General features: G+C 45.8%; 2 protein-coding genes across 3 annotated transcripts in view; both read left to right on the top strand.

The window, feature by feature from the left end:
• PIGX (phosphatidylinositol glycan anchor biosynthesis class X) overlaps positions 1-12,253 on the top strand; it is a 69,608-nt gene that overhangs the window by 31,771 nt on the left and 25,584 nt on the right. Inside the window, exon 8 of the mRNA XM_074963261.1 lies at positions 285-797. Within this exon, the coding sequence (XP_074819362.1) occupies positions 285-797 (513 nt within the window). The remainder of the gene's footprint in view (positions 1-284; positions 798-12,253) is intronic.
• Positions 2,605-12,253, top strand: part of PAK2 (p21 (RAC1) activated kinase 2) — a 75,542-nt gene continuing 65,893 nt past the window's right edge. Inside the window, exon 1 of one of the 2 annotated variants that reach the window (XM_074964190.1) lies at positions 2,605-2,901. The gene's annotated coding sequence lies outside the window, so the exon portion shown is untranslated. Of the gene's footprint in view, positions 2,902-3,397; positions 3,551-12,253 lie in introns of those variants that run through there. The other variant, XM_074964191.1, reaches the window with a different exon arrangement.

The raw sequence follows: 12,253 nt of genomic DNA, 5'->3' as shown, positions 1-12,253 counted from the left end.
TTGTAGGAAAAAAACAAGGGGAGATAGGCTACCTTGCATAATGACTTAGCCACTCCCAGTCTCTATTCAAGCCCAAATTAATAGTATCCAATTTGCAAATGAATTCCAATTCAGCAGTTTCTCGCTGGAGTCTGGATTTGAAGTTTTTTTGCTTTAAGATAGCGACCCTCATGTCTGTGATTGCGTGACCAGAGAGATTGAAGTGTTCTCCGACTGGTTTATGAATGTTATAATTCTTAACATCTGATTTGTGTCCATTTATTCTTTTATTTATTTTATTCTAGATCAGCGGCACTGCTATGGGTACCCGCATGGCCCCACAGTATGCCAACATTTTTATGGCTGATTTAGAACAACGCTTCCTCAGCTCTCGTCCCCTAACGCCCCTACTTTACTTGCGCTATATTGATGACATCTTCATCATCTGGACCCATGGAAAAGCAGCCCTTGAGGAATTCCACCATGATTTCAACAATTTCCATCCCACCATCAACCTCAGCCTGGTCCAGTCCACACATGAGATCCACTTCCTGGACACTACAGTGCTAATAAACGATGGTCACATCAACACCACCCTATACCGGAAACCTACTGACCGCTATTCCTACCTACATGCCTCCAGCTTTCACCCTGACCACACCACACGATCCATCGTCTACAGCCAAGCTCTGCGATACAACCGCATTTGCTCCAACCCCTCAGACAGAGACAAACACCTACAAGATCTCTATCAAGCATTCTTACAACTACAATACCCACCTGTGGAAGTGAAGAAACAGATTGATAGAGCCAGAAGAGTTCCCAGAAGTCACCTACTACAGGACAGGCCTAACAAAGAAAATAACAGAACGCCACTAGCCGTCACCTTCAGCCCCCAACTAAAACCCCTCCAACGCATTATTAAGGATCTACAACCTATCCTGAAGGATGACCCAACACTCTCACAAATCTTGGGAGAAAGGCCAGTCCTTGCCTACAGACAGCCCCCCAACCTGAAGCGAATACTCACCAACAACCACATACCACACAACAGAACCACTAACCCAGGAACCTATCCTTGCAACAAAGCCCGTTGCCAACTGTGCCCACATATCTATTCAGGAAACACCATCACAGGGCCTAACAACATCAGCCACACTATCAGAGGCTCGTTCACCTGCACATCCACCAATGTGATATATGCCATCATGTGCCAGCAATGCCCCTCTGCCATGTACATTGGTCAAACTGGACAGTCTCTACGTAAAAGAATAAATGGACACAAATCAGATGTTAAGAATTATAACATTCATAAACCAGTCGGAGAACACTTCAATCTCTCTGGTCACGCAATCACAGACATGAGGGTCGCTATCTTAAAGCAAAAAAACTTCAAATCCAGACTCCAGCGAGAAACTGCTGAATTGGAATTCATTTGCAAATTGGATACTATTAATTTGGGCTTGAATAGAGACTGGGAGTGGCTAAGTCATTATGCAAGGTAGCCTATCTCCCCTTGTTTTTTTCCTACAACCCCCCCCCCCCAAGACGTTCTGGTTAAACTTGGATTATTGCTGTGCACATTGTAAGATGAGCTATTGCCAGCAGGAGAGTGAGTTTGTGTGTGTGGTTTTTGGAGGGGGTGTGTGTGTGTGGGGGGGGGTGGTGAGAAAACCTGGATTAGTGCTGGAAATGACCCACCTTGATTATCATGCGCATTATAAAGAGAGGTTTCAAAGAGGGATGGGCTATTACCAGCAGGAGAGTGAGTTTGTATGTGTGTCTGTGTGTGTGTGTGTGGGGGGGGGGAGAGTGAGAAAACCTTGATTTGTGCTGGAAATGGCCTTCCTTGATGATCACTTGATGATCACTTTGTCCTGCTGCTAACAGCTTATCTAGTGGGGTGGGAGGAAGTTTTGTTTCATGGTCTCTGTGTGTATATAATGTCTTCTGCAGTTTCCACGATATGCTATGCATCCGATGAAGTGAGCTGTAGCTCACGAAAGCTCATGCTCAAATAAACTGGTTAGTCTCTAAGGTGCCACAAGCACTCCTTTTCTTTTTTCTTTTTACTTTTATTTGTATTTTTTTCATCTTTTTTTCATTTTATTTTATTTTTGATTTGATTTTTTCCCCTCAAATTTGGTGCCCCATTTAACTGGGCCCCCTAAGCGACTGCCTAGTTCGCCTATATGGGCGGGCCGCCCGTGGTGGTAAATGAATCCTAGCCGTGGTGAGGGAGGGGGTGAAGCTCTGATTTTAGCTGCCTGGACAGGATGACCGATGGGGTGCCGCTTTCATCCCTGTGGCTCCTCTCTACACAGGAACAAGCATAGGCCTGGGTATTGGTGCCGCGGTGCTAGGGGCTGTATGGCTGCATTGGAGGCCAACATTTAAGACATGTGACGTATGGCTTGTGAGGGAGGGGGCTGCGGCACCGCTGCGCTTCCGCCTATATCCCGTGGTGGGAATCGGGGCCGCGCAGGTGCTGATTAACTAGGACTACACTTCCCAGCGGGCTCCGCGCAACGTCGGCTGCCTCTCTCGGGGCCGCCCTGACCGTGCTGATGCCTCATGGGAACTATAGTCCTCAATCGATGCGCTTCTTCGCCTATACCCCACTTCTTCCTCCGCATTGCAGATGTGTCATGGGAACTGTAGTCCTCGCGCTCTGCGCGTGAATATCTGCGCGAGGGGCGGCCCCTCCCCCTTCCCCTCCTGGGCTGTGGCCACGCGCGGCGGTTCCGCTTCCCCCTCCGGCTGCCGCCGCCGCCGCCGCGTCCGTGGGTCCCGCTGCCGCCATTGCAGGAAGCTCGTGCGGCGGCCGCGCTGTGCGAACTAGAGGTCCCGCCCTGCAGACCCCTCGGCGGCCGGCTCCTTTCCGGACGTGGGAGGAGCAGCGGGCAGTCCCGTCCGCCACCGGTGAGTTCAGCGCCCGCTGCGCGCCGGGGCGGGGAGCGGGCAACGCGGGTGGGTGGTTGTTCCTCCCGCCTCGCACACGCCCCGGCCCGGCTAGCGGCTGGGAGGCTCCCACCTGCCGCGGGGCGGAATCCTAGCCCTCAGGCCGGCGGGTGGCGGCGCCACCCCGCCGCTTCCTCCTGGGTCGCTTCCTTGTAGGGGATAGCTGAGGCGTGGGCGGCGCCCTCTCTGCCCAGCCCCGCTCGGCCCGGAGACTGTAGGACGGAGACCTGGGGCTCGGGCACCCGCCGCCAGGCTCCCCCCCCCGCCAGGCTCCCGCAATTCCCCCAGCGGCGAAACTCTGTGCGAGGGTGCACTCCTCCTTGGCGGGCGTGGCGAGTGCTGGATGGCACGGTGGGGTGGCGGGGTGAGGGTTTTGGGACACCTGTGTGGGGTGGCGGGGTGGGGACCCGTGCGGACCTTACGCTGCAGCGTTAAGGCTATCAGGGTTTGGCTGCAGCTCAGGGCTATGAAAAACTTTCCGTCGTATATTACATGGTGGTTGATCTAACCCCCGCTGTAGAGGTAGCTACCGTGTCTCGGGGTGAATTTACTATAGCTGTGGAAAAACACCTTCGTAGTAAGCGTCAGTGCTACAGTGACACAGCTACAGGTGAGTTTGGGATGGCTGCATAATAGTACTTGCAAAAACATACTCGCAACAACTTTGTGCCACACCATCCTGTAATCACTCTAAGAACAAGCACATAAATAAGACAGAAGTAGACTTAAATGAGCCAATGTATTCATGTTATTTCACTTTAATACTGCTTTTAAAGTTGTAATATAGTTTCTCTCACTCCCGTTCTCTTCCTTTCAGACACCACTTTCTGCTTTTAGAAGTGCCTTCATGTTCAACAAAACTTAATTGGTAATAAAATTGTCTTTCTAGAAACAAATATTGAGTTTTTTAAAATTTCCAGGTACAGTTATTTCCTTATCATGAGTGATTTTGGTATGCTCACTATATATCTTGCTGTATAATATGTAGCTTTTAAAAAAAAGACACTCATAGTTTTGTCATGCTGCTGATATATGCTGAATTTAATTTGTGTAAATAGACATGAAAATTTAGGCCTGAAACTAAGTACAACGTGTGTTTCTCCCTATCCTGTTTGTCTTTAATTCTCATAGTATGATAGAAGCACATTTTTGTGGGGTTGATTTTTTCTGGGGCTGCTCTCTCAAACTTAAAGGTCATCTATGCTTTGGGAGGTGGGTGGTACACATTTGTCCTCTTTGTGTAATTTTAACAAGTTTTACAAAAAAGAATTAACAGAATTCTTAGTAAAGTTTTGCCCAGACTTAGTTTTTGTAAGTACTTTTCCAACAGAAATATTTCTGGTAAAGAGCTGTTCTACTGGATTTCTTTTTCTGTAACATTCTCCTGTAGTGTAAACAACCCAAATATTGCGGCATTCCATTAGTGTGGTTTTTTTTGTTGGAGAATTCCTTGGTGGATCAGCACCCCATGTTTATTTATGCTTTGTCTCAATGTAGTTGCCCTGCCTCTTCTTTTGTTTTGTTGATGTCACTTTCTGTCTTCTGCCTGGTTTTCTTCTTCTCTTTAATTTCCTATTTTTGTTAGTTTTTTTTTCTTTCTGCTCCCCCCCCCAGCCCTGCACAGGAGAAGGCTATACAGGGTAAGGCCAGAAGGTCATTACATTATGTAGTTTTACAGGCCACTAAATTTCAGCCAAATACCCCTGTGTTGAGCCCAGCTAGATAAATAAAGCACTTAGTCCTTAGGAGACTAAACTAGTGTTTGCCGCAGGCAGAGAACAGGAGAGACAGAGGTGCCACCAAAGTCCTTGCAATGGCAGGAAACTGATTAAGTGAGATGTACGTCGATGATCCCAGCAGGCACTCTGTATCCCATACTGAGGAGGAAGGCGAAAATCCCTCAGAGTCCCTGCAAATCTGACTTGGGGGGAAATTCCTCCTTACCTATATCTGGAGATCAGACACTTATCTTGTGATCAAGACATACCAGCCACATGTCTAATACAGAAAATTTGGGTGCAGATATGAGAGGGAGTCTCCCTCTAACTGGGTCTCTAATTTACCCCACTGAGAGGGCTACTTTTAGTCCAGTACTTATCCTCTCCTGTCCTGTTTTTTCTTCTTTCGCTTCTCCCAAATTCTTTTTGGGTTGGAATTTAAACTCCTAAAGTGTTGGCTGAGAGCTGGTCTGAGCTTCCAGTGCCAGTATACTCTTGCTGCAGATGAGCAGATCATTAATTGAAGTGTCTCTGCTGTCGCCACAATGAAGATAAATAGTGGTTTTCAAAACAAGTCTCCTAGCTGTGTTTAAAGGGCTTACTTAAAAACAAAACAAAAACAAATGGTTTATTTTGATGCCATCCTTAAACCACATCAGTATCAAAGGGTCTGGCCCTAAGTTCCTTCTAAGATGCGCAGCAGGCTATCAAGGGCTGTGCAGGTGCACAGCCTGGGAGAGGCGTCTCTCCCCCCTGCCCCGGCCCTGGAGCTGCCACGGCTGGGGAGAGGTGCTTCTGCCATGGTCCCAGAGCTGCTGTGGCGAGAGAGGGCTGGGGGGAGATCTCTCTCCCTGCCGCAGCCCCAGAGAAGCCTGAACCCCAAACCCCTCATCCCCAACCCCACCCCAGAGCCTGCACCCCCAGCCAGAGCTTTTACCCCCCGCACCCTGACCTTCTGTCCTAGCCTTGAGACCACTCCCACACCCCTAGCTAGAGCCCTCACATCCAGCACCCCAGCCCTCTGCTCCCTCCAGCACTCTGAACCTTTTAGCCCCACCCCTGGCACACATCACCTCGATATTGGTGCACATAACAAAATTCATTCCACACATGGAAGAATGCAAAAAATTAGAGGGAACATTGGTCTGGCCTAGTAGTGGCATGAGTGAAGATGCTAATGCTGGAGTCTTGGGCTGGGACCCAAGCAGCGCTTTGTAAACTTATGTGTCTTACCAAAATATACAGGTCGGGAGAAAAGGAAGGAGGATAGCAGAGGCTTGGAAGTGGAAGGAGCTGAGTTAGATGGGGAAAGTATCTGGCTACTAAAAACATTTTGCTGAGGATCCCCTCAGTCATTAACAGCACTGACATACCTGGCGGGCTGTGGAAGTCCTATTTAAGTACTTTAAACTTAAGCATTTAAAGCAGGGGTGGGCAAACTTTTTGGCCCAAGGACCACATCTGGGTATGGAAATTGTATGGTGGGCCATGAATGCTCATGAAATTGGGGGTTGGGGTGCGGGAGGGGGTGAGGGCTCCAGCTGGGGGCGTGCAGGCTCTGGGGTGGGGCCAGAAATGAGGAGTTCAGAGTGTGGGAGGGAGCTCCAGGCTGGGTCAGGGTGTGGGAGGGAGCTCCAGGCTGGTCAGGGGTGCGGGCTCTGGGGTGGGGCTGGGTATGAGGGGTTGGAGGTGCAAGAGGGTGCTCCAGGCTGGGACCGATGGGTTTGGAGGACGAGAGGGGGTAGGGGTGCAGTCTCCAGGCGGTGCGTACCTCAAGCAGCTCCTAGAAGTAGTGGCATGTCCTCTCTCTAGCTCCTATGCAGAGGCATGGCCAGGTGGCTCTGTGTGCTCCCCCTCCACAGCCAATGGGAGCTGCAGGGGAGGTGCTTAGGGTGGGGGCAGCTTGCAGAATCCCCTGGCTGCCCCCATGTGTAGGAACTGCAGGGTGGACATGTCGCAGCTTCCGGGAGCTGAGTGGAGCCATGGCATGTGCAGAGCGGGCAAGCCCCCTCACCCTGCCTCCTGGCTGGAGTGCTGGAATGGGGCAAGCCCCGGATCCTGCTCCCTGGTGCGAGCTCGGGACCAGATTTAAAATATCTGCAGGGCCAGATGTGGCCTCCGGGCCATAGTTTGCCCACCCTGATTTAAATTAGTCTGAAACAGTTTTCACCAGTGACATTTTATAAAATGACTTAAATGTTTTGAGCAATAGTGGTTGAGCAGGTATATGATTTATAGTTTATAATTTGTAGGCTTGAAACTGACTTTAGCCAATTAGATGATATCCCTCCTTCCAAGCTATTTTATAACTCCTCAAGGTATAAAATCAAATAGCTAAAGGTATTTGTGACTTCTACAGGGATGAAACAAATTATAAATGTAACTTTAATGATGTATTTTGTTGGCAGTTCAAGCAGAGTAGAACCAGTTTTTCAGACAGGTGGTTGTAAAGCTTTCCAGATCATTCCAGATCATTAGAGAAACTTAATTACAATGATCAGTTTCACTGCTCTTTTTCTCTTTATGAAAGCAGAAACCAGTTGGAGCAGTGAGAAGGTTCAAAAAGAATACTACCTTGCTATATATTCCTTTGAACCTCTCATGTTAACTAGGTAGTATTTTCTTGGAAATATTGTAAGGGACTCTCAAACACAAGTCTGCAATTGTCAAGCAGAGCTTGGAAAATATTACCATGCCATAAATAAGAATTATGCATAAATTACAATTGAACATCACTAGAGCAAGCATTGCAGTCAGACCAAGGATTCTTGAGATGCTTTTCTGTTTAGGGGTGGGGTTCTTAGTATCACTGTAATGTAGGATTAAAAGAAACTATGCTTAATATTTGCATTATGCATTTTGATGAAAGTATGAAGTGTTAAATGTTTTGGCATTAAAGTGTTCAGATCGTGAACTAGCAGTTTTGGGGCTTGGATCGTTGTGTTGTAAGTGGAAGGAGCTAGCCTTGTACTTCAAGGCTTTATATTGAACGAGATTGAAATCTTCAAGCAAGATTTCATAGAAAGTCAGTTATGTTAGCTTAATTGGGTATTGGTCTGCATTTTACTGCCTGTATACAAGTTCTCTGGTCTAGAGGGTAGAGCTTGGTACTTGGAGTTTGGAGACATGGATTTTGTTCCCAGCTCTGCATCCTAAGACAAGTTTCTTCTTCTTTTTGGTTTTCCCAGGTACAGTATGGGGGGAGGATCAGGCCTTTGAAATTTCACACCTGCTCGCCAGAGTTAGCTATGAAGGTGGGCATAGCCCTCAGCAAAGTCCAAGGGCAGTGGGGCCCTCTTCATCATTCCCAGCTACGGGAGAGGTTACTGGATCTTTTTCCTGAAGCCTGATTGTGGATGTCATATTTTGTATTAGCTTCTTGCAAGTAGTTATCAGATAAATGTGAAACTGCTCTCGCTGAGGAAGAAGCTTCCTGTCTCATCACCACCTCCAGAGCATCCTGGCTGTTGCATGTGGGTTTCTGCTTCTATACCCTTCCCATAGGGGCTCTTTGGGTGAAGGGGGAGGGGTAAAGTCTTCTCCACTCCTTCCCCAATCAACCCTCTTCTTGGTTCCTCTTCCACTATGACTAGCTGCAATGCTTGGGTTCTCAAACAGTAGTAATATATGATTGACAGTTTTACAGCTGCCCACTGGGTTCTGAATGACTGCAATAAATCTGACCAAAAATGTTTTAAATTTCACTCTGCTGCAGCTTGGATAAGCCATGGCCAGCAGCAGTACTGGAGCTGGCTGTTTGCAGATTCATGAAAACAGTACATGAGTTTTGGCTCTTTCAGAGGTCATTTCTTCAGCTATTAGGGCTAGAAATTTATTTTTTAAATTAAAAATTTCTGCAGAAATTGCTGGTTAGGTCTCATTTTAACTTGACAGTTCAGGCTATCTGCTCACCCAAAGCAAGCAGATTTTTGAAGCTCTCGGGTTAATGATACTTAAACATCTTTTTAAAGCACTTTGGAGTTTGTGAATGAAAAGCATTATGTCAAGTACTAGTTATGTAATAGTGTTTAGAACCATTTTAACGATCTTGCCTTGTTTATCTCTGGAGAGAGATTTTTGTATAGTTCTCAAAAGCAAAAGATCCCCACTAGGTGCTTTACATTTACAGAACTACTAGAAAGACAGGTCCTTTTCAAAAAGATCGAAATCTAACTTCAGAGATGGCAGGATAGGTTGACAAATAGGGAAGAAAAATGACATGGCCACAGCTGGATACTGAGTTTAATCAGGAGCATATCTAGATGCTCAGTTTTTAAAGAATGATTGACTCAGTATTTGTGAGCATCATTACAGATGTATGCCTTAAAAATGGATTTGAATGAAGAGAGGTTAATAGCTTGGCAGTCCTCTATTATTGTTCCTTGTCATAACATTTCAATACTGTTTAGGGCATGCTTGTCCTAGATATATTGGTAGGATAGGTGAAATGTTGAATGGGAGCTGGACATCCATTTCAGAAGATTCTTGATTGCCTCTGCTTGACTTTGTATACAAAAACTGCCAACTCAGATTTGTCCAAGGTTGCTTGCTTCACTTGAAGTTATTACTTGTTACTGAAATTTTATTCTTGTTCCAGGAAATTAACTGTTACCTGTTGCCATCAAACAGCTGCAGTATTTGAATCTTGCATCAGAGTAATTCTGTCTCTGAGCTAATGAAGGTGGTAGTTTTCTTTCCCTGCATACACAGTTGTGGTAAGATACATTTCATAGAATCATAGAATATCAGGGTTGGAAGGGACCTCAGGAGGTCATCTAGTCCAAACCCCTGCTCAAAGCAGTACCAATCCCCAATTTTTGCCCCAGATCTCTAAATGGCCCCCTCAAGGATTGAATTTACTCCTACCTTCTACTTTTGTAGCTTTTTAATATCTCAATTTAATCTAGGTATAGGGGTTGGGAATCATCTGGTGTATTAGAATGTAGAATGATAGTTTTCATCAAATCTTAATTATGAAGTATGGCAGTTAACATAAAAATATTCTTGAGTTTTATGGAAGCCAGTGCGACCCACTGGAATAGTACTCAGGAATCCTGGCTCTACCACTGATCTGCTGAATGACATTAGGCATTTCTCTGCCTCTTGTTTCCCTTCTCACTATAGTCTTGTCTTTGTGATTTGTAAGCTTTTGGGGCATGGACATTACTGTGTGTTTGTACGGTGCCTCGCACAATGAACTCCCGTTTTGGTTATAGTGGCTCTATGTGTTACAGTATCATCATTTGTATTATGCTAATTCTTCCATTGGTCACAAAATTGAATAAAAGAGCAGTGGTTAAACACTCTCCCACAAGTTGAAGAGTTGTTCCCCTCTGGAAAGAGAATAGTGTAAACTGAAAGTGTTTACGTCTTTGCAACAAGTCTGAAAATGTAAGTTAAGCTTTCCTATTTGGTGTATAGGGTGTTCCAGCTACTGATATGAGATCTGATTTTTTGATTGGAGTTACGGTTTTAGTTGTGACCTATGAGCTGACAATTGATTAAAAACAGTATCATGTTAACATTCTACAGTTATTTATCGTAAGGTTTTCCATAGCTTCCATCTCTGTAGTATCTAAATAGTAACAAGCAGATGCAGGAGTATTTAATATTTAATTGCATGATCAATTGAGAATTTTAGAGGTAAAGTTTCAATGTGTCACATTGAAGAATTATGGCTGAAAGTAGGCAACCAGTAAGTAGTTATGATAGGTTTAAATATAACTTAAAAAGTGATATATTCTTTTCTTAGTAAGGTTTGGCATAATATGCACCCTCTTCCTTTTGTACTGAACATTAGTTTGAACAAGAATGAATTCAGCTGGCAGATACTCTAGTGCAGGAGATGTGACTGGGCTAACAAGGCCTTTATTGTGCAGCTTCTGACTGCTTCTCTGAAATTTTCTCCTTCCTGTTAAGTTGAAGGTAGTTACTTCACCTCTGACTCATCACAGACCCACAAAAGTTCACAACTATCAGCATAAGCACATGCTTTCAGAACTTCTTTAATGTGATTCATCCTTTTGGTCCAATATATCATGATTTATTTCATAAATTTATTTGAGGGACACCTCATAAGTATTTTCTACCTTAGGGCAGATTAGTCCCTTCCCTGCAGTCTCTTGCTTCCTAAAAACCCAAATAATTTTTTCAAAAGGCAACACATTTAGGGTGACACTGAAAAGGGGATGTTTCTGGAATGGTGCATTCAACTCCCCCAGACCCAATTGTTTTGTCCTCAAAAATACTATTCTTATGATGTGTTATGGGAGCTGATGAGTCTCAGAACTTATAGAAAGGGCTCTCTGCTTGTCCTGGTGCCGATGCCTGTTGCAGAATTCCCAGTTGAAATGTCATCCTCTATTAGGGATGCACTATGAGGAACTGCCGGATGGTATTCTACTTACTTGAGGTCAGAGTTCTTCAAATGCTGAGGGTAGCATCTCTGGTGGTCTGGCACTTCGGTGGTGCCATATGGTACAAGAGAGATTTTCTGACAAGGATCCTGATGTCAGCTCCAGCTGGAACCCAGTGAGGTTGGACTTCCTGGATCTTAAGGGTCCTGAAAAGCATAGGCTTCCTCTGATTTGGCCTGGCAACCTCAGTTGTCAGCATTGGGGTGCCAGTTGGGTATGTCTGGATAAAGCACCAGGAGTCAACATCCTTTGAAGGTTTGGAAGGAGTGGATGTCATAGCACTCAGAACAGTCATCAGTGCAGAACCCCAACTACCACTCTGTAGGATCTGTTGGATTATAGGTTTAAGCAAGATTTTCTTCAGAACAGCCTTCCCTTAGCACTTTGTGGATGAGCCCTTGATCCAGTGGGAGATGGATCTGAGTTCAGTGCTGTGGACTTCTCCAAACTGAAAAAAGCAGGTTTCTTGCCATTCTCCTGCAGTTCTACATCTAGTTTGGGCCCATGAATATCATTTGGACTTCAGTTTGGACAGCTGTCAGACTTTTTTCCATCTGGGTACTGTGCACCTTTGGACTTTTGGCCTTATGGTACTCCAGCTCCTGTGTCAGTAGTCTCTGTAGGCTTGTCCACACGAACAATTAAACTGTGGTGAACTGGGGTGTGACTCTGCCCCACTCTAGCCTGCAGCCGGTTACCTGTCTGTATACACTCTGCTGACATGTTAAGTTTGTTAATGCACTTTGATCTAGTCCCATTTCAAAAGGATGTCTCGTTCAAAATGCTCTAACTGACGTAGTCTCCTCTTTCTAGGAAATCTCCAAGAAGAGGTGAAGGCTGCTGTGGGCATTCCTTTACCCCTCTTCCGGAGTTCCGTAGAGTTAGATTTTGTCAGCACTGGGTATTTTAGCCCTTAGTAGCCAGCTACTAGTATATCCGCACTAATACAGTCCTGTAAACTGTCAAAGGCACAGTTTGCAGGGGTGGAGCTTACCCATGTTTGAACTTGTAGTAAGCTCCACTTGTGAAAATACTTCCTCTCCCTAGGCAAAGTTACAGGCAGTACCTCAGGCTCATAGTAGATGGTGACCACTATCGGTACAAGGTACTACTTTAGGGTATGTCTTCACTGCACAGATAACCTGGTGATTGGCACCTAGGTTAGCCTAGCATGGGTAC

This window comes from Natator depressus, chromosome 9, assembly GCF_965152275.1.
Source record: "Natator depressus isolate rNatDep1 chromosome 9, rNatDep2.hap1, whole genome shotgun sequence".
Taxonomy (NCBI): Eukaryota; Metazoa; Chordata; order Testudines; family Cheloniidae; genus Natator; species Natator depressus.
This window is presented reverse-complemented; position numbering and strand designations above follow the sequence as displayed.